Below are 24,936 nucleotides of genomic sequence, written 5' to 3' on the forward strand. Positions count from 1 at the left end.
TCCTTGGGTCTCCGTGGCTGGACATGAATGAATTTCATATGTTATCATATTTGAATGCATACTTTCAGTTGATAGTCTGATGTCAAAGAAACAGTGCTTTAGAAAAGAAGACATAGGCAGTGTAACCACAATGTTAAGAAGCACAAAGCCTAGCTTACAGCAGGCACTCAATAAATATGACAAATGAACGGCTATCCTTTCCTCAAGACAGAATATATAAAAACGACTTAAGCCACGTGTGAATCTAGAAGAGTCAGATGAAGTATGGCTTCAAATTATAATTATAGAACTTAATTTTCCACATTGACAATACAATTATCAAGCTTTTGAACTAGAAAAAATCTGGATAATTGCTTGCAAGGATAAGGACCATGAAATAGGTAAAGATCCCTATTCTTTCTTCTTTTCATACTCCTTTTTCACATTTTTTTTCAATGTTTCCCCATAGTTCCAACCACACTTCTTTGCTTTCACACTGTGAAAAGCTGATATATCAAAAATCGGTTCCTCTTATTTTATTTTCTGGTCAAGTCATTATATAATTGGATGTGGAAAACAAAAGACATACATGGACACAGAAGCTGGCTCTAGGGGAAAAACGTTTCTACTGATGAGGCTTGTCTTTTAGCCTTTTATTTTTTATACCAAAGGCACTCGATTTTGGCATTATCAAATGAAAGAGGACCCTCCCATTTAAAAATGTTACCTCTCAATTGACAATATTCCCAATGCTTGAAGATTTTCCAATGCGTCAGGATACAAGAAATAGGCTTTGTGGGTGTGTATGTGTGTATTCAAAAGATTTGAGGAGGAAACTTTTTAGGTTACAAAATATTCAAGGACAGCGTAATATGTTTTCAATAAACACACATCAATATAAACAGAAGGAAACATTAAAAGAATTAACTGAATGAGTTTATTCGTATCTTGTTTTAGCTAATTATTTTTTTAACTTACAGAAATTTTCTAGTGAACATAAAAGGTGAGAGAATTTTATGTCATTTATTTTCCCTACCCACTCATTCCAAACATTTTTCTGTGTCTGGAGTATTTTAAAACAAATCTCAGACATCATGTCTGGCAAATCATTTTAAAATAAAATCACTGGCCCATATCAAGGCCATTAACCAATGAAAATAAAACACCTTTGCATTTCCTACTAATTTTACCCTGGGGACCTAGGTTTTAATTAATGCTTTCTTGGACTGATGTATGCAGCTGAGGCATAAAAGCTTACACTTATGGCCACGTCACTGTTTGTAATGAAGAGTCCTCACGGGTCTATGCATACTGATTAGGACTCAAGCAGAAGTAAAAGTGGTTTATTATTTTAGACTATATGCACACTATTTTCCTCTTATAAATAATCCTTAATAACATTACAGTTTGATGAAATAATCTAAACTGAATTACAACTTAACAGTCAGATTATATAATCAATTAAATTCTACTTCAATGTCCATTATTAATTGATTCAAGCCTGATAGTATGTTATCTGCTCGTAGTAATGGTGGGTAGAGGTTAAGCTCTGTTGTCCTAGTTGCTCTGGGAGGTACACCTAACCTTTTGCCCCATAACGTCTCAGGTGAGTTATACCCCATAATTAAGTAGGTTGCTCTATACCCACAGATTGAATATGGAACACACTGACCTTACATTAAAAAGTTTGTCTAGAGAGAGTGTAATTCATTAATTATTTTCCTACTAGGTTAGTTTTAGCGGTTACACATATGTCTTTGTATACATTCTTATACAGTCATGATATTTAGTTAACCCAAGTACAGTCTCCCCATCCCCAACTTACCATACTACCACGGTAACCAGGATGATATCATATCAACTAGTCTAGGCAGTAAATTCTTTAAAAATTCCTGGTATAAAGAATTGTGCTTAAAAAAATCTGCTACTTCCACTACTCATTGGCATTGAGCACCTCTCTCCTAGAGCAACTAATATCATTGAAGCAAGGAAAATACTACATATGGGATGAAAATTCAAGAATTTTGATAAAAAATGTTTTAATTAAAAAATAATATTTTAAAGTCTTATATAGTCAATAAAGAAGGAAAAAAAGAAAAACAAGGGTGGAAAACTGAAGAAAAAGAGTTCATGACCAAATGAGGAAGGAGCAGAATTTATTTAAATTAAGATTTCATCTGGCTTCTTTTCATATGATGCTAACATCTTTTTAAACATAAACCTGTATATATGAGCTAATTCAAACATGAACATGTAAATGTTTAATTACTTACAACTTAAAACCATCTTTATTCCAAATTGCAATAAAAGGATTCATAAAACTTCATTGAATGAACTTTAAAAAGGAACAGCAGACCTTATTCCAGTGAATTCTTAGATTTCAAAAAATGAGCAAAGGGACTTCCTAGGTGGTGTAGTGGTTAAGAATCCGCCTGCCAATGCAGGGGACACAGGTTCAAGCCCTGCTTTGGGAAGATTCCCACATGCTGCGGAGCAACTAAGCCTGTGCACCACAACTATTGAGCGAGCCACAACTATTGACCCCATGTGCTGCAACTACTGAAGTCCACGTGCCTAGAGCCCATGCTCTGCAACGAGAAGCCACTGCAATGAGGAGCCCGTGCACCACAATGAAGAGTAGCCCCTGCTCGCTGCAACTAGAGAAAGCCTGTGTGCAGCAAGGAAGACTCAACGCAGCCAATAAACAAATTAAATAAATAAACAAATAAATGTATTAAAAAACAAAAAGCACAAAACAGAACCTGTGAGTACCTGTGCCTTGAAGCCAAGAGGTGCACAGAGCAGAAGAAAGACTAAAACAGCCTCATGCTTTTACAAGAACAGCAACACCAAGGTTAAAGAGCCAGATTTACATCAAGTGGATCCCATCCTAAGTTTGCTTTGAAAGGTACCTTGGGAGCATGAAAGCAAGGTCACTCCTAAGAGCAACAAATGCAACTGCATTTACTTTGGAATGTGCAAGAAATGGAATCGGTGTTTATTCATTTGAGTCTCCTGAGAATTCTGAATTCTTCAAGCAGTCCACAAAGTTCACAGATATCTTTCTTCATAATGGTGGATTTAGGGTTGACCCACTTACCTTTAGTGTATAAGATGCCAGTAAAGATGAGTTAATAGAGACTCTACCAAGATTCCTAGTAAAATAAAGTAGGAGCAAGCAAAGAGACAGGAACATTTAGGAAAAAAAAATTTGAAGTCTTGGGTGATAGTCCTTAATTGGTAAGGGAAGAAGTAGGGTAGACAGGGGATTAAAAAAAATCATTAGAGATAATTTAATGAATTAAGAAACTTCAAACATTTAAATTTCTTTACCTGCAAAAGCACAGATAGAAGAACCACAACTTCTACTGTTTATGAATTCACTCCCATTTAATGCATGTCTTCAAGTAACATTCTTTGCTAATTCTAAGACTATCTGAACCACCATCGTTCAGAAATATTCTCTTGAGACGGAACAGATTTTCTTTGACCAGAATGACTTAATTGGCATACAGCAAACCTATCACTAAGATCTGTACTTCCAGTAAAGTTTTGCAAGTGTAGCTCACTTTCTTGGTGTTGCAATAATGACTCCCTGCCTATTTTAAGTTATTTTCCCTACTCCCGGAAATAGGCTAGTCTAACTTTCACTTCTTATTTTTGTGATTAAAAAAAATAAGTTGAAATAATAAGGCCAAACTTCCATCAAATATCTCATTTTCAACTACTAAAAATGTGACTACTTGTATATGAGAGAACCTAAGTACACTTATTTTTATTTTATTGTTTTCAGCTTTGACTCACAAGGTCCTTTTATACTTTAGTTCTTTTGTTTTTAACTCCAACTACTCATTACATCCAACTAAAAATAAATGATCCAAAACAATTTTTGAAAAAAAAAAAAAGTGAAATTTGGGAGAAAGTCATCCACGGATACAAGCTGAAGAAAGAATTAAAATTTTTTTATGATAAAAGGTTATAAAAGGGTCTCAAAAGTAGGTACCTGCAAATACACAGAAAAATCTTCAGAAATTCTAGTAAAATAAACTCTACTCTAAAAACCAAAGGACACTAGTAATTGTTTCTATTTCTAGACATTTAAGAACATTTAATCATGAACTTCTGTTGTTATTGCTAATAAGAAATGGTTGATGAAAATGGATCTTGTGTATGTATAAATATGTATTTAAAGCAAATGTCTCCTAAAGAAAATGTTAGTATTCACTTTTCAAATGAAAGAATTCTCAACATAAACAAGTATCACTAAATATCTAAGAAATGCATTTTTAAAAATAGGCAATATCCCTTTTTTTGAGAACCAATAAAATGGCAATTTTTAACCTGTGGACAGCACATACAGGACAACCACAACTTCTTCTAACTGCCAGGATCATATTGTATGAGTCCAAATTAAGCAAGCTAAGTAAGACATTGTCCATCACTTCTAATGTGGCGAGTAGATAAATGTCTATAAACGTGTGATTTTCTAGTTCTCAACCAGAACTCCTGACTCCACTCCCCACCCCCACATACCCCACACCCAAGGGGGTGACACTTAATTTTGAGCCCCCGGCTGCCAGTGCGCACTAAGAGCACAAGAAATAAAGGCTCTGGTGCTGGCTGGAGGAACAGTTTTAATGACTGTGAGTGAGACACTGCCACAGTTCGCTTACATTTCTCTGTTTCATGTCAAAAGTAGCATGTCTTCTTTTCCCCACAGGCAAAATCTGTTATCTCCTTTTTGTCCTCACATTAACTCCCGAGTCTGGCAATTCAGGATCACTCACATTTCAAAGACTAAAAATCTGAGATGCAAAACTATCTCGCTCTGATCTAGGTAGTGACCGGCAGGACCAGGTGCCTTCTTGCCCTATGTCATCTCCAGCTTCAACATCCTCTCAGCCCAACGTGTTCTCACGACTCCAAACTCTCAGCTAATAATCTAGGCAAATTCACCCACAGCATCCTCGCGCATGTCACTTATAAAGAGATCAATTCCTAAGCATCATCAGGATATGCCAGAGAAATGTTTAAGATGACAGCATCTGAGGTCACCCTCCAAACTTTATGACGCCTTAGCATTATTTCAGCAGTAATTTCCAACTTTTTCCCTATCATGACACAAAATAGAAAATAACATGTGTACACCCCAGTGCTCAAGGCCAGAGCTGACCAGCCAGGAGGTTCCAGCAGCTCCAAGCCCTGCCTAGCTGCACCAGTTCTAAAACTTCCACCATCCACTCCCAGTGGGTCAGACAAAAAAGGCACAGAAATCAGAGAAGTAATAAAAGAGAAACGAAGGTGGAAACCTCAAGGTCTAACTCTGACAGACTGTGGGGAGTTTTCTTTTCCTAATGTCAACTTTGAACATATCCCTTCAGCGCCCTGTACGGGCTGTGGACAAATTACACCCCAGTTCTGCCAGGTATCACTGTAGGAGCTACCTGAAGAACTGGAATCACCAAAGCAGAATTTGTTTAATACTTCAAATCTACCATCACTAAAAGAAAAACTCTAAAAAAACTAATGACTAAGCCTTTCCCATAGATTATAGCTTGCTTTAGCATCTAGGTCATAAGTTAAAACCTGAGATTTTTTTGTAGGTATTATTACTTTTTAGAGGGAAAACCGAAAATACACCTAAAATCTTAACACTGTACTTGGATCAACACAGTAATTAACATCACATGTATTCCTGTACCTAACTAGCTTTTTTTTTTTAACTTTGTTTCTGTCCTTTTTCTTTCTTTTCCTCCCCACTTTTCTTTCTAGCTCTCATTTTTTACTAGAGTATTTTTACATATCAAACATTCCTGATTTGGAAAAAGACTAGTCCTTTAACTGAAGCAAAAAGCACAGAATTAACAGCCCATTAAAATGCACAAGACTAAATGTGAATGTATCTGTTTATTTACAGCTTTCAGTGCTTAAAATTTCAAATAAAATGATCTGTCCAATTGCTTTAGTTTAAAATATAAATAAATCACTTTTCCATTCTCTTCTAGAAAAAGCTGCAGCAAAAATTAACACAATAGAGTAGTGAAAACAGAATTACATTCAAAACATAGTTTAGAAAACATATGCGCCTCTTTTAGATTAGTAAGCATAAAATGTAATTGTTGGTAACAAAAGCCAACAAGAATGAAATACAGTCATTTATATCTTTTTATATTCACATGCATCGTAGAGACAAAAAACAGTATTTTAAACTGTTACTAGATATGAATATAAACATATAAATAAGAAAAACCCTCCTTTTATTTTTACCCCACAGTTTTCTTCTATTTTTAGTAAATTTTTTTTTTTTTTTTTACTTTTCAAAAGTATATGACAACTGTCAGTACAAATCTCTCACTTCTTTAACATGCACTTTTCACACTATGATACACAGTTTAGGCATTGTGATGCATTTTAAAATGGGACAGTTTAGTGCCAAAACCCGAGTGGCTTCAAGGAAAGGAGAGAGACTTACAGCTAGCACTACGTCATATGGAATCACAGCATACATACTGTATTGCCCCGTGCTAGTCTGATATATGCTAGTCGGTACTGCCATAGCAGCGATATTAGGTGGCGTTCCTTCTTCCTCTGATTTTTCTTCTTCAATCTTGGGAACACCAGGCACATCAGAGGAAAGTTCATTCAGTATTCTTCTAAAATATAATTTAACAATATAAATAATTAAGATACATGAATGAGATTTAAAACAAAACTGCTATAATGGGACAATCTGATGTATAATTCTCTTTTTTTTGGAAAAAGTATCATTACATGTAGGAAACTTAACTTACCTGTAAGAGGGTCTCCGTGAAAGGATTTCTCTACGTTTATGAGAATCAATCACACCTTCTGACTCTGCAGACTCATCTGTCTCTGCAATTGCTGCTACCTAGAACACAAGAGTTCCTGAAATGCATCGTAAAATCCACGGTGTCTCCTGCATTCACAACATGGTGCTTAAGGGTCTCTGTGTGCAGCACTAAGCGGGGTGCTGGGGACAGAACACACAGAGGTGCACTAACCACGCACACAGCCTGTTTTAGGAGAGGAAGTGCAGACGCGCACAGTTGGCTGTAGAACCACCTTCTGTGCAAAGGATGGCACGGATAACAAATGCTACAGAAATGCAGATGAGCAGCAGGCAGGCTTCAGAAAAGCACCAGATCCAACCCTGAAAATATTTCACAAATCCAGCAGGGGGTTAGCCAGCGAGTGACAGAGGCAGAAAACAACACCACCGCTGACTTACGCTGGGTCTTCCTATTAGACATTAGATAGGTCCAAAGAAGAAAGACCATTTAAGCAGGTAAACAAGTGGGTAACAAGCCTGGTTTATATTACAAGAAGCAGGTTGGGCTTGATGGCAGTAGGTCTTGAAGGTCAAAATAAGGAATTTCTCCTTAAAAGAAAGATCAGAGTTTTAAATACAATTTCATTTTTCCAAGTAATACTATAATAACATGAATAGTAAAGAAAGTCAGGAAACTAAAATAATGAATCTCTCTACAACATGACTGCTCTCAGTATATTCAGCCACCTGTCATAGGGGCTAGGACAGTTCTGAGTTTACAAAACTCACTTTACTTAATGTTACAATCACATGGGAACTTGATTTGGGCACAATCAAAAAAGCTTATTAAAATACCCACAATGCAGGCAGGAATACATACTTCCCAAGGCACACGGATGTGCATACATGTTCACCTACACGTATGACCGTGCATCTCTGGTCATGAACACCCTACACATAAGCACACTCATCCATGAGGAGAACTTATTAGAGCAATTGTCATTGCAAATCAGACAACCACATATCACCACCAAACACTGATCACTTTACACTGGGCTTTCACACATCTCTCATATAACCGTAACGACTCCCTTATGCAAGGCAGGCTATTATTTTAGAAAGTGAAAACTGAAGTTCATCATGCAACAGGTAGAAATTCTAACACAAGATCCACAGACACCTAGCTCTACAAAGATAATTATATCAGCCATTTAACAAAATCCAAAAGAGCCTACTGAATATGAGATAATACTTTCTTCTAGTACCAGCAAGGTTAAAACTAAGTAGAAATACTGGGTTGGCCAAAAAGTTTGTTTGGGTTTTTCTGGAAGATGTTACAGGAAAAACCCAAACGGACTTTTTGGCCAACCCGATATCTGTACCCCAATAAAAGTCATAATACAAAGGAGTGGAAAGACTTTCTTGTTTTACAATCAGGGTCAGAAAGAGTCAGAAAGTCCTGGAACCAAACGTCATCGCAGGAAAGGAAAAGAAAAAAGACACAAGCTTCTAACACGCGTGGTTTTATTACTGCAAGTATCACGTTGCAGCTCTCATCCTTATTCTGCAACAAACTGGATTCAAGTATGCAGAAAAGGACAGGCTAAGTATAAAACACTACATTTGCCCCAGAGATCCTTCTGCCATCAATTAGGTTCAAATAATTTCAACATTTAAAGGATAAGAACAAACTGACTTGAAAAAGGAACAGAAATAAATTCAACAAAAGAGAGAAGCATGCTTTAGAAAATGCATACTTAATAACTGATATCTGTTGATGCAAAAAAAATGTTTTAGCTTCAAGAAACGTTAAGAATTTATGACCAACCTTGATGACAGCGGATAACAAACCACACCTCAGGATCACAACCGCAACACTAACCACGTCTAGGAATACCAAGCTTGAATCTGATGTATAAACGTGATACCAAGTAACAACAATATGATGTCACACATATTGAATTAACAATAAACCTAAATTTCTACCCTCCAATGTGAGTACTGGCAAAAATAGCATTAGTGCTACAATATTTACATTACCGTGTTTATAAGACGTCTCCAAAGAATCCTCAAGGTGCTTTTAAGCATCTTTGGAGAGCTTTGCTAAACACGTCTAAGTTTGAGCTGAGAGTCACAGCTTAAAGGAGAATGACGCGATCTGCAAATTCAGAGCTGACAACAAAACTGCAACTAGAGTCCAATCTATGTATCTAGCAGGGCACCGTGCACGTCACATATAGAAAGGAAATTCGTCTGAATGTTTAATAACAAGATTTGAGCATCAAAGCTACACAAGGAAAAGGAGGATAAATGAATTAGTAAAAGGAAAAAAAAAAAAAGCTCAAGAAAGTCAAAGACAAATCATCTGGGAAGGAAGCTAACCTGAACAGTCTGTATTTGTGGTGACTGGATCACTGATGGCTGTGGTGTCTGAATTACTCCCTGCACATGTACAGTTTGGCCTGAAGGTAACTGTACTAGAGTTACAGCTGGGGAGCCTCTTCCGGTGCCTGATCCAGCTACAGAAACCTGCAAAAATGATCATCACTGAGGATTAAGGCTGGACCTTTTCTTGGTTCTTTACGTTTTTCTTAAAGAAATATCATTCACTATTATGACTGGCCTATTTTTCCTACTTCTAAGAAATGACAGGCAAGCCTGGGTACTTACCATGAGGAGATGGTTACTGCCCTGGAACAGTCATTCTCTGATGTGACAGATATTAAAGAACCCATGCTCCTCACTTTCAGTTCCCATGCTTCAGTGGCTAAGAATGTTCCAAGCACAAAGTTCTAAAGCAGTTAAACTACCTCACTACGACTTCACGACTACTAACAGTGAAGCCTTATTTAGGCCAGAGTATAAACTATCCTCCCTAACTTCTTAAGATAAATCGGAGACAGAACTTAAAGATGGTAAATTATTTCTTAATAAATGAAACTTCCAATATATGGTATTATAGTATTACTCCAGATACAAGCTAATGCCTTGTCTCTATACTAATGAAAATTGCAGTTACTTTTATGCCCCAATAAGTCTTAAAAAAGGCACAAGCCAAAGAAATTCCAGGACCTCTCATGCCCCTAGCATCTCTGAAATAGAGAAAGTGCATGCCTTGGAACCTGTGTGGCCCTTGCACACTTCCCTCCCCCAAGCTTGCGCACCCAAAGGGGCCAGAACCATTGCTTGGCTTGCACAGACAGGGGAGAACAGCCACTTCCCAGCTACCCTGGGTGCTTTCGACAAAGATTCCTACCAGCAAAACACATTACGACCTTCACTTCACTAGACTCAAAACCTGCCAAGTTTCTAATGAGTAAACAACTGAGCCCTAAAGGCCAGTGTAATCTTATAAACTTTGCCTCATTTTATGAAGTTTCACTATTCATCATGACTTACTCAGAACAGCCAAAGACTCTGGACATGAAAGAAGCTACTGGTTTCTATCATGAGTGGTGGTAGGCCACAGAATCTAAAACAAATTTTGAAGAAATCCTCTGTGGTACCTCACTTTAAGGAAAACCAATCATTTCCAATCTACTTACACTAATACTTTAAAAAATATTAAAAACTGGGTTTAAAACAAATAATTAGATTTTTTTACAACATCATTCCCTTGGAAGGCAAACTTCTTTGGCAATTCAAAAGTAAAAAATCTTCTATCCATGCAAGAGCACCTATGCAGAAAGCATTGAAGTAGGTGCACTAGGGTGGAAAGCAGAATTGCTAAAACCAACACCTAGGAAACAATAGCACACAAACAGTACAGAACTAACTACTCCATTGTCCAGGTCATGGAAACCACAGGAGTACAGAACAGAAAGATCAGTGTGGGCCTGAACAACAAGTGGAAGCCTTGTGTAGAAGTTGCCGCTTGAGCTGGGCCTTGCTATGGCCTGGATAACAGTTGGACAGAAAAGTGAGAAACCAGGGCAGAGATACCCAATGTGTAGCCCAAGGGTCAAATACAGCCCCCCTGCCCCTGGTGTGTTATTGCCTACTTTAGATTTCAGGGGAAAGAAAAAGTGCCAGCAGTATAACAACCAGAAGTTTTAAAACTACTGGATCTATTCTACAAATGTTCCCTGCTTTATTGTAAAAAGGTATCCATCTCTTTGTGAATAATTGCCAAAAGCTATTTCTTTGCCAAGTGACTAATTCTCAAACTTTTTAGTCTCAGGACACCTTTATACTCTTAAAAATTATTGATGACCTCAAATAACTTGTTTATGTAATTTATATCCGTACAACCAACTCTTGAGAAAGGAGAAGACTATGGGTAACTTTTGCGGATTTCTGTAACGTAAATTCTCCTACTACGGCAGATTTCAAGCTACCAACGGGTGACATTGAACACAGCTGGAAAAAGACATGCATGATCAGCTCTCACAAGTTAGCTCAACACACCGTTGAGTTACATGTACTGACGTTTACCATAGTAGAAATTAAAACAGAGATGTTTAAAATATTCAGTAACTCGTTTAAAAATAGCAATAATAATTACATTACATGCTAACATAAATATTTTATGAAGACTGTTTTCCAAGACAAAATAATTAATAACAAGAGTGTCAGTTTTACCTTTTACAAATTATTTTAATGCGTGGTTTAACTTAAAAGAGCTGGATTTTCATACCTATTTCTGCACTCAATCTGTTGCAATATGTTATTTTAATCAGTATGTATAGAAAATATGCCTCATACAGATGTATAATTAGAAAAGGAGTATTTCAATAGCTTTTTCAAGAGAAAGGTGGGTATTCTTCCCCGACACTACACTAAAACTCAGCAAGTGGTTGTTCCTCAAAGGTTAGTGGCCATGTGGAATCTGAAAACTCAGTTATGTTAAAATACTTATACTTATATTTTGGATGACTCTTTAGCCAGGCATGATTTTGTAATGTCATGGGGTAGTTATTTGGAAAATACTGGCTCACTGAGTTAAGTATAGATCTCCCACATGCTGACACACTTCATGATACACTATCAGAAAACCACACTCACTAAAATCAATATCAGCTTCATCAGAAAACTATTAAATATTGGGATGTGACCAAGCTCAAAATGGCAGGTGCAGATTTTCCAAAATTCAAAACTTCTGCTTAAAGGCCTGAATTGTATCATTGGCAATAAACACTGTTAACTGTTTTCCTTGATGTGACAAGCTTGCTTCATTTTCTTTAGAGAAAATGTTTTTCAAATACTCAAGTCTGAACAGTCATAGTTTGGCTATTTGCCATTGTTTTGAGAAAAATAATGTCCCGTCAGGGAGTGGGGAGGCGGGTAGTGTGGAAACACAGCTAGAGCGTCTTGCCATTCATTCAGTAACTCAAGTGCATGTTCTCAAGATCACCGTGGTCTTCAGTACACGGCAGAAACGCTTTCAGTGAATATCCCACTTTCATAGCACAGAGTATTAAAACAACATGTACTTGAGGGTCGAGATTTAATACCACTGGTAATGTTTACTGCTTCATCAAGGACAGTCTTCAGTGAAACTGACTTTAAAAAAAAAAAAACTGCAAGTTAATGTAGTGCAGATTCTGATGAACACGGTTTGGCGCCATTTACTCGACTGTGCTAAGGCGCCAACAGTTTAGCCTCCCCCCACCACTGTTTTTGCACCATTGGGGTAAATCCCAATACTGAGAAAAAGGAAAATATATCTTAGTATTATTGTGAAAGTAGGTTTGTCCTCCCAAACCTCCAGGCGTGATTGTGTAACATCATGTTGTAGTTATTTGGAAAACACTGGGTCCTTGGAATCCCCCACAGGGTTCCCCGTACCGCACTCTGCAAAGTGCTGCTCTATCCTCACACGGCCCCTAGGTAGGCCCAGCTCACAGCTCAAAGCGCAGAGGGCTGAAGCAGGTGGCAATTTCAGCTCCACCACAGCAGCAAGGCTGAAACCACCACATACAATAACCCTGACAGAGCATTCATATGTCAGAGATTGAGCAAAATAGAACATACATTATACCCCAGAGTATTTACGAGTATCCTACAGACTGGACCTGAGACTTGACATCGCAGACAGGCCCCATTCACTTTCACGGGGAAATGACTCAGCTTCAAAGAAATTAGATATTTTGAAGAACTCAAGAACGACTCAAGAAAGATTCATGGGGTTTTGATAAGTATATATCACGCTTTAAGTTGCTCTAGCTATCTTTCAAGCATAATTTTCAGGACTTTAAATTATTAAACAATGCTCTCTCCAAAAGGCTTACTGAGAAGAAAACCTGCTATAGAAAGGGAGCTGTACCCACTAATACAAAATTGTATTCCTAGAATTCTGGAGATGAGTGATGGGAATCTGTAACTACAGTGAAAACTCTTATGTCCAAACACTGGGCAGTGCAAAAGCTCATGAGATAACTCTGTAGTTAAACTGTTGAAATAGAGGCTGAGAAGCAGCACAGGTGACACACCCTAGAGTCACAATTCCAATGTAACCTTAAAAAACAACAATACTCTTAGGTCTAGGGAACCTGTCAGGCATTCTACATTCTCACTGGTTTTGCCAAAACTGACACGTGGCTGGCATGAAGCTTATAACTGTATTGGTAGAGTTAACTGGAAAACATCATCATTATTGATAGGAAAAAACTTCATGTGGCTCCCCACCTTTAATATCTTAGCATTTTTATTATTCTACCGATCACATGAGCTGCAGGTGACTACAGGGCGTCCTTGAAGTAGGATGTGGTCCACAGACGGCACAGGAGGAACTCAGGCAAAGACTCAAGAACATGCATGGTGGCTCCTAAGCCAAAAATGGATAAATAAAGAGGCATCTTTCTGTTTTTGTGTAAGGTGGCAGATTCAGTTTTAGGCAGGCTAGGGTGAAAGCAATGGGAGGCAAGGAGAATTATGGGACTGATGCTTGGGTTAGAGCTCAGACAGGAAATAAAGATGTGAGAATCACTGACAAAGAGCAACCTAGAATTCTAAAGAAGGCTGGAAAGAGAAGGGAATTCAGTCTTTCCTAAAGGACACTACTGGTAGAGACACAAACTTTAGTTCACTTGAACTAAAATATGCATACTTCAGGTAGAAACAGAGAGATCTTTCTTACAAACATCAAATATTCATTCCAAGACTTTAGTAAGTACATCTCACAGAAACTAGTACTCATGAATTAACTCATTTTGTGGACCAATCTAGACTGCAGGGATAGAGTAGTGAACGAGAAAACTCTGCTCTCCTCAATCAGAAGGAGACAGAAAACAGATGAAGAGACAAAAACATATTTGGGGTGGGGCCAAATTCTTAAAAGAAAAATGAAGAAGGGTCACTGATGAGGCAGAGGGAGTGGGGAAGGTAGGTACTTAAGGTACACCTACTGTGGAAAGCTTCGCCACGGAGGGAACTTTTGGGCAAAAAGCCTAAGAGAAAAGCAGGAAAGGAAGCCATGGGAAGATCTCTATTAATCACATTCCAACAATCAAGCAGGCAACTGCTCAAAAAACAAGCACATAAAATGCATGTATTTTATATTTCATAATTTTTATACCTCTTTTTAGGAGGCTCTAAAAGTGTGTACAATGAACTCACGGTCGACACAATTTTTACCTTTTTTTCCAGATCCCCTGAAGAATAATCCTCTTCTATAGGATGCCTGAAACATAGATTATGCTGATGCCACCACATCCACTGAAAACCCCACTACAGACAGCAGTTAATCTGAAGAAATAAAGTAAGATGATACAACTGACAGCCTTACTTGGCTTTGGAATTTTAAAAGATCCTAATAATGACACTTATAACTGGGAAAACCTCACAATGTTGTAACACAGCATTTGATTAGCACCTAACTGGACTAGCTCCAATCTGTAGCTAGGTTCCCTTATGATGGGGTTTATGATGTCACAGTGCAGCTGCAAATGTCACAGAGCCACTGAGCCTGCATTTAAGACGGTTAATAAAGGATGAAAAAAATGTGAATTCATGGTGTAGCAAATTTCGCTATCAACTCTGCTGCCTGAAAAATCAGATCTATATATTACCTATTTTAATTCCAAGGACTACAATGGAAACCCAATAACGCTCTACACGAGAAGCTGGAAAATATTGATTTCTGTGTATTAAGACAGGATTCTCAAAAGAGTCTGTTTCTTCTATGGAAAAATAAAGTGTTTAAAGAATATTTCAAATGTTTTAAGGCTGAAAACAAGAAAATAATGTTATAAATGTGAACACGTTAGTAAATATACAAAATATTTCACTTCATTTTTTAAAAAGTTGTATTTAATTGTGCTAAATGAAGACAAACACAAAATGAAAAAAGTAGAATTGGTATCATTTTAGTGTCTTTAGTGTTTTTCTTTCCCATATTGAGGTTTTGTTTTGTTTTGTTTAAACAGTGTGGCTAACAAATTCCAAAAATCAATGGAGTTAAATTTTACCTTGTGAATATCAATGGAAAACGCTGATAACAGAGTTGGCCATGTAAGACTGATATTCTTATATATACTGTGTTAAAACTGTAAGGAGAAGTATAATAGGATCCTTGAATCCTTTCTGTGTGTAGGGCATAAAGAAACACCACCTGGACTCTATAATCTGAACTTAAAAAGGGAGAAGTGACTGTTTCTGCTATTATAATTATAAATGGCCAAATATTGTGTCTCTTCAAAAAAATTTCCCTCTTGAAAACAAAGCAAATATCAGAATCAAGTCATTCTTAATTATATAGTCTATTCTGATAATACTTCCAATAAGCAGTGGTGATCACTGCGACGATCAGTGATGAAAAAATTAAGGTTTCTTTATGCTTTGAAAAACAATGCTCTAGCAAATCTTTTTTCCCTAGCTAATCCTTATAATTTCCTATTTATAGTTCTTGGAGCATCATTTTATATAATAATCAATACAAGGTGTGTTTTACTAATATTTATAATCTTTACAGAAGTCAAAATTCTTTTAGCTCTAGACTTTTAAAAATCAATCTTATATTTTGGTTTCATTAAGATGGAAACTAAAACTGATCATAATTTTCTAGCCAATTGCATTACAAAGTAATAAATGCACATAGTGAGGTAAACTGCAGTGAGATCCTGAGCCCAAAGCGGCACTTACCCAGCAGGTGTCTGATAAGGGCAAACACTGGACTCTTAACAATGACATAGATCATTTCTAATAATGAATAGGAGATGCACATGCCAAAAGTCAGAAGCTACAGAATGAATGCCTAAAACCACTTATTATCCAAACAACATATATTAATCTTTATTTCTGACCAAAATCAACTCATAGGCATATCTACGAAGGAAACTTCAGTTCATTTGAATTATTCTACCTTAATTCTTCTACCAATCACTTGGTGTAAGTCCTAAAGAGTACTGACTTAGCAAAAACAACCTTAAAAAGTAGTAATAATAAGCAAAATGTGGTATATACATACAAAGGAGGAAGGAATTCCTATCACATATGATACAGATGAACCTTCAGGACATTATGCTAAGTGAAATAAACCAGTCACAAAAAGACAAATAGTGATGATTCCACTTACATGAAGTATCTAAAAGTAGTCAAACTCATAGAAACAGAAGGTAGAATGGTAGTTATCAAGGGCTGAGGGGAGGGGTAAAAAGGGAGTTGCTGTTTAGTGGGTATAGAGTTTTAGATTTGCAAGATGAAAAAGTTCTAGAGATCTGTTTCACAACAATGTGAAAACACGTTAACAGTACTGAATTGTACCCTTGAACTTGTTAAGACTGCAGATTTTATGTATTTTTTTACCACACACACAAAATAACAATAACTACTGACCCATATTTGGTGGATATGATAATTAACTGGCTCATTGCCAGGAAGATACTCAATAAATTGATTTTACCAAAGGCAATGAGACTGATCTCCCCATCATTTTATAAGACATAATTCTAAACTCTGGGTGCTCTTATATTCTTGGTCCCAGAATTACTGCTCAATACATAGACTGGCTATTGATGCCAGGATTTATATGGACCAGTTACTAATATATCAAAATGGATAAAAATTAAAATTTTCTATCTATGCTTTTCATACATCCAAGGTCAGAAGCTGAGTTGGGATCTAAACATAAAACTATCCTATCTGCTCCTAAATAATGAAGGAGTAACAGTACACAGTATATATACAACAGTTACTGCATAGTACTGTGCATATATATATAGTATTATATATACAGTAACTGTATGTAGCATATACTTATGATTACTCTTTGCTAACTATGCATTTTCCCAGGTAATGCTCTCTGAAATGGTCTGGTTCAACACTGAGTACCTACAAGTAACAGCAATGCTTTTCTTTTGTTTTTTTTTTTTTTTGGCACACGGGCTTAGTTGCTCCGCAGCATGTGGAATCTTCCTGGAGCTGGGATCGAACCCGTGACCTCTGCATTGGCAGGCGGACTCTCAACCACTGCGCCACCTAGGAAGCCCCAGAAATGCTTAATGAAATCTAAAGCTGCATTGCCTGGGCTCTGCCTTTTACTAGCTGTGTGACCTATGACAAGTTATACAGCCTTTCTGTACCTTATTTTCCTCAACTGCAAAAGAGAATGGGAACAGTATGACCTTTCTACAGAGTTGTTATGAGAGATGAGGTATGTGTATAAAGCATGCAGCAGTGCTTGGCACACACTGAATATTCAATAAATGCTCACTTTTGTTATTTTTATTATTGTTATATTTCATTTAAATAATCTGGTCAAGAATGTAGAGCTTAATTTAATCCTTTGATTTGGAAAGATTAAAATTTTTTTTATAGTCTTCTTCAAAATTGAGATAGGGAAAGAAGAATCGAGGATCTGCATAAAAGTAGAAGTCAAAATCTGAATCAGTGGAAAAATATGGCCAGAGCAAACTGCATCCTTAAGTTTTTTCAGTTTCAGTCCAAAGGTCAGAGTTAATAAATAGTAAAGCCTAAGAATTTAGCTCCTAAAAAAAAATTATAATGAAACTTAGTCTTAACATGAAATTGAAAATCTAGTAATACATTTTATTTTAGATTTTCAGAGCCAAAATGGTGTGAAGGAATTCCTGCAATGTTTTAAAAATCTCTAAAAGAAATCCAAAATACAAAAATTTAGGAGCATGTTAAACATACCATGTTAAATACATTCATGACATTATATCAGAATTTTGCTTGTAAAACAACTACATGTCAGTTTTTCTTCTCTATACCCTTTGGAGGCCTATTTAAGCGTAAGTAGATTTATATTACTTTAGAATGAATTTCTGATACGATATATTTTTTTTTTTTTTTTTATTATTATTTTATTTTATTTTTTTGGGGGGGTACACCAGGTTCAATCAACTGTTTTTATACGCATATCCCCATATTCCCTCCCTTCCTTGACGCCCCCCCTCGGTTCCCCCCCACCCTCCCTGCCCCAGTCCTCTAAGGCATCTTCCATCCTCGAGTTGGACTCCCTTTGTTATACAACAACTTCCCACTGACTATTTTACAGTTGGTAGTATATATATGTCTGTACTACTCTCCCGCTTCTTCTCAGTTTCCCCTTCACCCCCCACCCCCTCCCATACCTCGAGTTCTCCAGTCCATTCTCTGTATCTGCTTCCCTGTTCTTGTCACTGAGTTCATCAGTACCATTTTTAGATTCCGTATATGTGAGTTAGCATACAATATTTGTCTTTCTCTTTCTGACTTACTTCACTCTGTATGACAGATTGTAGTTCTATCCACCTCATTACATATAGCTCCATCTCATCCCTTTTTATAGCTGAGTAATATTCCATTGTATATATATGCCACATCTTCTGTATCCATTCATTTGTTGATGGGCATTTAGGTTGCTTCCATGTCCTGGCTATTGTAAAGAGTGCTGCAATAAACATTATGGTACAAGTTTCTTTTGGGATTATGGTTTTCTTTGGGTATATGCCCAGGAGTGGGATTACTGGATCATATGGTAGTTCTATTTGTAGTTTTTTAAGGAACCTCCAAATTGTTTTCCATAGTGGCTGTACCAACTTACAGTCCCACCAACAGTGCAGAAGAGTTCCCTTTTCTCCACACCCTCTCCAACATTTGTTGTTTCCAGACTTTGTGATGATGGCCATTCTGATTGGTGTGAGGTGATACCTCATTGTGGCTTTGACTTGCATTTCTCTGATGATGAGTGATGTTGAGCATCTTTTCATGTGTTTGTTGGCCATCTGTATGTCTTCTTTGGAGAAATGTCTATTTAGGTCTTCTGCCCATTTGTGGATTGGGTTATTTGCTTTTTTGGTATGAAGCTGCATGAGCTGCTTGTATATTTTGGAGGTTAATCCTTTGTCCGTTGTTTCATAGGCAATTATTTTTTCCCATTCTGAGGGTTGCCTTTTAGTCTTGTTTATGGTTTCTTTTGCTGTGCAAAAGCTTTTAAGTTTCATGAGGTCCCATTCGTTGATTCTTGATTTTATTTCCATGATTCTAGGAGGTGGGTCAAAAAGGATGTTGCTTTGATGTATGTCAAAGAGTGTTCTGCCTATGTTTTCCTCTAGGAGTTTGATAGTGTCTGGCCTTACATGTAGGTCTTTAATCCATTTGGAGTTTATTTTTGTGTATGGTGTTAGGAAGTGTTCTAATTTCATTCTTTTACATGTTGCTGTCCAATTTTCCCAGCACCACTTATTGAAGAGGCTGTCTTTTTTCCATTGTATACTCGTGCCTCCTTTGTCAAAGATAAGGTGCCCATATGTGTTTGGGCTTACTTCTGAGTTCTCTATTCTGTTCCATTGATCTTCCTTTCTATTTTTGTGCCAGTACCATACTGTCTTGATCACTATGGCCTTGTAGTATAGTTTGAAGTCAGGAAGCCTGATTCCACCAACTCCATTTTTCCTTCTCAAGATTGCTTTGGCTATTTGGGGTCTTTTGCGTTTCCATACAAATCGTAAGATTTCTTGCTCTAGTTCTGTGAAAAATGCCATTGGCAATCTGATCGGGATTGCATTGAATCTGTAAATTGCTTTGGGTAGTACAGTCATTTTCACGATGTTGATTCTTCCAATCCAGGAACATGGTATGTCCCTCCATCTGTTTGTGTCGTCTTTGATTTCTTTCATCAATGTCTTAAAGTTTTCTGCATACAGATCTTTTGCCTCCTTAGGCAGGTTTATTCCTAGGTATTTTATTCTTTTGGTTGCAATGGTGAATGGGAGAGTTTCCTTAATTTCTCTTTCTGCTCTTCCGTTGTTAGTGTATAGGAATGCAAGAGATTTCTGTGCATTAATTTTGTATCCTGCTACTTTACTAAACTCATCAATGAGTGCTAGCAGTTTTCTGGTAGAGTCTTTAGGGTTTTCTATATATAGTATCATGTCATCTGCAAAGAGTGATAATTTTACTTCTTCTTTTCCAATTTGGATTCCTTTAATTTCTTTTTCTTCTCTGATTGCTGTGGCTAACACTTCCAAAACTATGTTGAATAACAGTGGTGAGAGTGGACACCCTTGTCTTGTTCCTGTTCTTAGAGGGAATTCTTCCAGTTTTTCTCCATTGAGAACAATGTTGGCTTTTGGTTTGTCATATATGGCTTTTATGATGTTGAGGTAATTTCCTTCTATGCCCATTTTCTGGAGAGCTTTTATCATAAATGGATGTTGAACTTTGTCAAAAGCTTTTTCTGCATCTATTGAAATGATCATATGGTTTTTATCCTTCAATTTGTTGATATGATGTATCACGTTGATTGATTTGCGTATATTGAAGAATCCTTGCATCCCAGGGATAAACCCCACTTGATCGTGGTGTATGATTTTTTTAATGTGCTGTTGCAGTCTGTTAGCTAGTATTTTGTTGAGGATTTTTGCATCTATATTCATCAGTGATATTGGTCTGTAGTTTTCTTTTTTTGTGACATCTTTGCCTGGTTTTGGTATCAGGGTGATGGTAGCCTCATAGAATGAGTTTGGGAGTGCTCCGCCTTCTGCAATATTTTGGAAGAGTTTGAGAAGGATAGGTGTTAACTCTTCTCGAAATGTTTGATAGAATTCGCCTGTGAATCCATCTGGTCCTGGGCTTTTGTGTGTTGGGAGATTTTTAATCACTGCCTCAATTTCTGTACTTGTGATTGCTCTGTTCATGGTTTCTATTTCTTCCTGGTTCAGTCTTGGAAGATTGTATTTTTCTAAGAATGTATCCATTTCTTCCAGGTTATCCAATTGATTGGCATATAGTTGCTTGTAGTAGTCTCTCATGATGTTTTGTATTTCTGAGGTGTCCGTTGTGACTTCTCCTTTTTCATTTCTAATTCTGTTGATTTGCATCTTCTCTCTTTTTTTCTTGATGAGTCTGGCTAATGGTTTATCAATTTTGTTAATCTTCTCAAAGAACCAGCTTTTAGTTTTATTTATTTTTCTTATGGTTTCTTTCCTTTCTTTTTCATTTATTTCTGCTCTGATCTTTATGATTTCTTTCCTTCTGCTCATTTTGGGGTTTCTTTGTTCTTCTTTCTCTAGTTGTTTGAGGTGTAAGGTTAGGTTGTTTATTCGATCATTTTCTTGTTTCTTAAGGTAGGACTGTATTGCTATAAACTTCCCTCTTAGAACTGCTTTTGCTGCGTCCCATAGGTTTTGGGTTGTTGTGTTTTCGTTGTCATTTGTTTCTAGATACTTTTTGATTTCCTCTTTGATTTCTGTAGTGATTCCTTGGTTGTTTAATAGTGAATTGTTTAGCCTCCATGTGTTTGTATTTTTTGCAGTTTTTTTCCTGTAATTGATATCTAGTCTCATGGCGTTGTGGTCTGAGAAGATGCTTGATATGATTTCAATTTTCTTGAATTTGCTGAGGTTTGATTTGTGACCCAAGATGTGATCTATCCTGGAAAATGTTCCGTGTGCACTTGAGAAGAAAGTGTAGTCTGTCGTTTTTGGGTGGAATGTCCTATAAATATCAATTAAGTCGAGATGGTCTAATGTGTCATTTAAAGCTTGTGTGTCTTTATTTATTTTCTGTTTGGATGATCTGTCCATTGATGTAAGTGGGGTGTTCAAGTCTCCCACTATAATTGTGTTACTGTCGATGTCCCCTTTTATAGCTGTTAGCATTTGCCTTATGTATTGAGGTGCTCCTATATTGGGGGCATAGATATTTACCATTGTGATATGTTCTTCTTGGATGGATCCCTTGATCATTATGTAGTGCCCTTCCTTGTCTCTTTTAATAGTCTTTACTTTCAAGTCTAATTTGTCTGATATGAGTATTGCTACTCCAGCTTTCTTTTGACTTCCATTTGCATGGAATATCTTTTTCCATCCCTTCACTTTCAGTCTATATGTATCCCTTGGTCTGAAGTGGGTTTCTTGTAGGCAGCATATAGAAGGGTCTTGTTTTTGTATCCATTCAGCCAGTCTGTGTCTTTTGGTTGGAGCATTTAATCCATTTACATTTAAAGTGATTATTGACATGTGTGTTCCAATTACCATTTTCTTAATTGTTTTGGGTTTGTATTTGTAGGTGTTTTCCTTTTCTTGTGTTTCCTACTTAGAGAAGTTCCTTTAGCACTTGTTGTAAGGCTGGTTTGGTGGTGCTGAATTCTCTTAACTTTTGCCTGTCTGGAAAGCTTTTGATTTCTCCCTCAAATCTGAATGAGATTCTTGCTGGGTAAAGTATTCTTGGCTGTAGGTTTCTCTCTTTCAGGACTTTCAGTATATCCTGCCATTCCCTTCTGGCCTGCAGAGTTTCTGTAGAAAGGTCAGCTGTTATCCTGATGGGTTTTCCCTTATATGTTGTTTGTTGCTTTTCTCTTGCTGCTTTTAATATTTTTTCTTTGTGTTGAATTGTCGTTAGTTTGATTAATATGTGTCTTGGTGTATTTCTCCTTGGGTTTATTCTGTATGGGACTCTCTGTGCTTCTTGGACTTGGTTCATTATTTCCTTTCCCATGTTGGGGAAGTTTTCCACTAGAACCTCTTCAAATATTTTCACAGACCCTTTCTTGTTTTCTTCTTCTTCTGGGATGCCTATAATTCGAATGTTGGTACGTTTAAGGTTATCACTGAGGTCTCTGAGGCTGTCTTCTAGTCTTTTTATTTTTTTATCTTTTTCCTGCTCTGTGGCGTTTATTTCTTCCATTCTATCTTCCAACTCACTTATTCGTTCTTCTGCCTCAGTCATTCTGCTGGTTAGAGCATCTAGAGTATTTTTAATTTCAGTTATTTTGTTATCCATTGCTGTTTGTTTTTCTGAGTTCTTATGAACTGTTTCTTGTACTTTCTCTAATTTGTTATCGAGATTTTGTATCATTTTTACTATCATTACTCTAAATTCTTTTTCAGGCATTTTTCCTATTTCCTCCTCATTTATTTGGTCTTGTGGGTTTTTTTCCTGCTCCTTTGCCTGCATGGTGTTTCTTTGTTTCCTCATGGTTGTCCAAGCTTTTGGGGTTGCTTGTCCTGGTGATAGAGGTGTTTATAGAAGACTGTCCAAGCCTCAGACTAATGTCCAAGTATTGGATTAGACGAATATTCAGTCGGCTATGTCGGGCTCCCCGCAGTCCCATCCGGTGTCCGAGGCCGTCTGCTGGTGTTCAGCTGGTTCTCTGTGGGAATGACTGCGTCCTTCCGTGCATTCCCAATGCATCTGTGGAGAGGGATGCACTCCACGTCTCTCTACTTCGCCGCCATCTTTTTCTCCTCTCTGTGTGACTGTCTGAGCGTCAGTTTTCGGCCTGTCTCTCTTCCTCCCTGAGTTAGAGATGGCTCCAGCCGGGCGCTCGGCTCTCTGATACGATATATTTTTAAACTAGCATAAGCCACTGCATCTCAAAGCCTGGCCACTATTATTCTAACCATCTGAGGTTACTATAACCAATAAAGCAAACATTTATTACACGTGGACCTTGTGCCAAGTGAAGTACTTGGGCTTCACATAAGTCATCTTATTTAGTGGTTAACTGATGAAATTAGTATTTCAATTTTTTTAGGTAAAGAATCAAAGAATTCAGTCTATTAAGTATTTACTTAAAATTATGTATAAAAATTAAGAAAATAATTTTGTCTTTAGTGTTAAAATATAGTACTTAAACTACTTCACTCCATTACTTTTAACTAAACAAACTATACTTAATTCAAACAGTGTGTACAGGTATAAGTTAGGGCTCTTTTTCCTTATACCAAGTACAAGCAGTAAACAAGTCCTTAGAAAAGGTAAAAGTAGAAAGTTTTCAGGACCTGGGAGACCAACTTACACTGGCAGTACCTATTGTGGTATATTAACACATCTGATATCAAATAAAAACCCATTATTTTTTTAAAGATATTTAAAATAAAAGAGGTCTACTGCTGTTTAGAACATTCCTATTGAAAGGCAAGTGTTTTCCTTCAACTATTTCTCCTTGCACCACTGTCATCTGATGTTGTCTCTACTTAGTATTTTCAGCTCCATACCCAGGCTTTTCTTTTTGATGCCTTTTTGGAGAACCACACGTTATATCTCTGATGGGGCTCAGAAAACTCACATTTCTGAAGATAACTATTAAGATGCTGTCATCACAATCAATGAAGTGAACATTTCCCAAAGCCTCTGTGTTTTCCAAATGTAATTCCTTGAATAGTTTGGGGTTTACAAAGGTCATAGTAGCAAAAATTGAAATGAGGCAAAGTAAATAATCTCTGAATCTTATTCAAAGAAGACACTACAAAAATTAATGTTTCAATTTTTAAAACTGCAGTGTCCAGTGTACTATTTTTGGTTTTGTTGTTTTTTTTTAAATTGTGGTAAAAAATACATAAAATTTACCATCTTAACCATTTTTAAGTGTACCATTCAGTAGTAAGTATACTCACACTGTTGTGAAACCGATCTCCAGAACATTTTCATCCTGCAAATCTGAAACCACACCCTTTAAACAACAGCCCCCCTGTACTTCCTCCCCCCGACCTACTCTTTAACTGGAAAAAAGTCACAGAAAAGGTTAAAAAGAATAACTGTTTATACTGTTATTCTTCTATTACCACTAGTGACAAACTACACATTACTAAAGCTAAGAAGGAAGACTTGAATATCAAAGAAAGTACCCAAACCTCGTAGAAAATCATTACAAATACCAGAAAATCTCTAATGATCTCTCAAACACTAAAACATATTTGTACACAATTTTTTCTGATTATAAGGCATATAAAAACAAAATCTTTTTCTGAAATTTGACTTTGATTGCTTTATACCTACTG

The 24,936-nt window shown here is 36.9% G+C and overlaps 1 protein-coding gene across 15 annotated transcripts in view; it reads right to left on the reverse strand.

The window, feature by feature from the left end:
* Window positions 1–24,936, reverse strand: part of CREM (cAMP responsive element modulator) — a 68,251-nt gene that overhangs the window by 20,122 nt on the left and 23,193 nt on the right. For all 15 annotated transcript variants that reach the window (XM_057731986.1, XM_057731989.1, XM_057731996.1 and 12 more), the window contains 3 exons: window positions 9,152–9,298; window positions 6,771–6,868; window positions 6,490–6,632 (listed from right to left, as the gene is read on the reverse strand). In XM_057731986.1, the coding sequence (XP_057587969.1) occupies window positions 6,490–6,632; window positions 6,771–6,868; window positions 9,152–9,298 (388 nt within the window). The remainder of the gene's footprint in view (window positions 1–6,489; window positions 6,633–6,770; window positions 6,869–9,151; window positions 9,299–24,936) is intronic.

This window comes from Hippopotamus amphibius, chromosome 4 (assembly GCF_030028045.1).
Source record: "Hippopotamus amphibius kiboko isolate mHipAmp2 chromosome 4, mHipAmp2.hap2, whole genome shotgun sequence".
In the NCBI taxonomy this organism is placed as follows: domain Eukaryota; kingdom Metazoa; phylum Chordata; class Mammalia; order Artiodactyla; family Hippopotamidae; genus Hippopotamus; species Hippopotamus amphibius.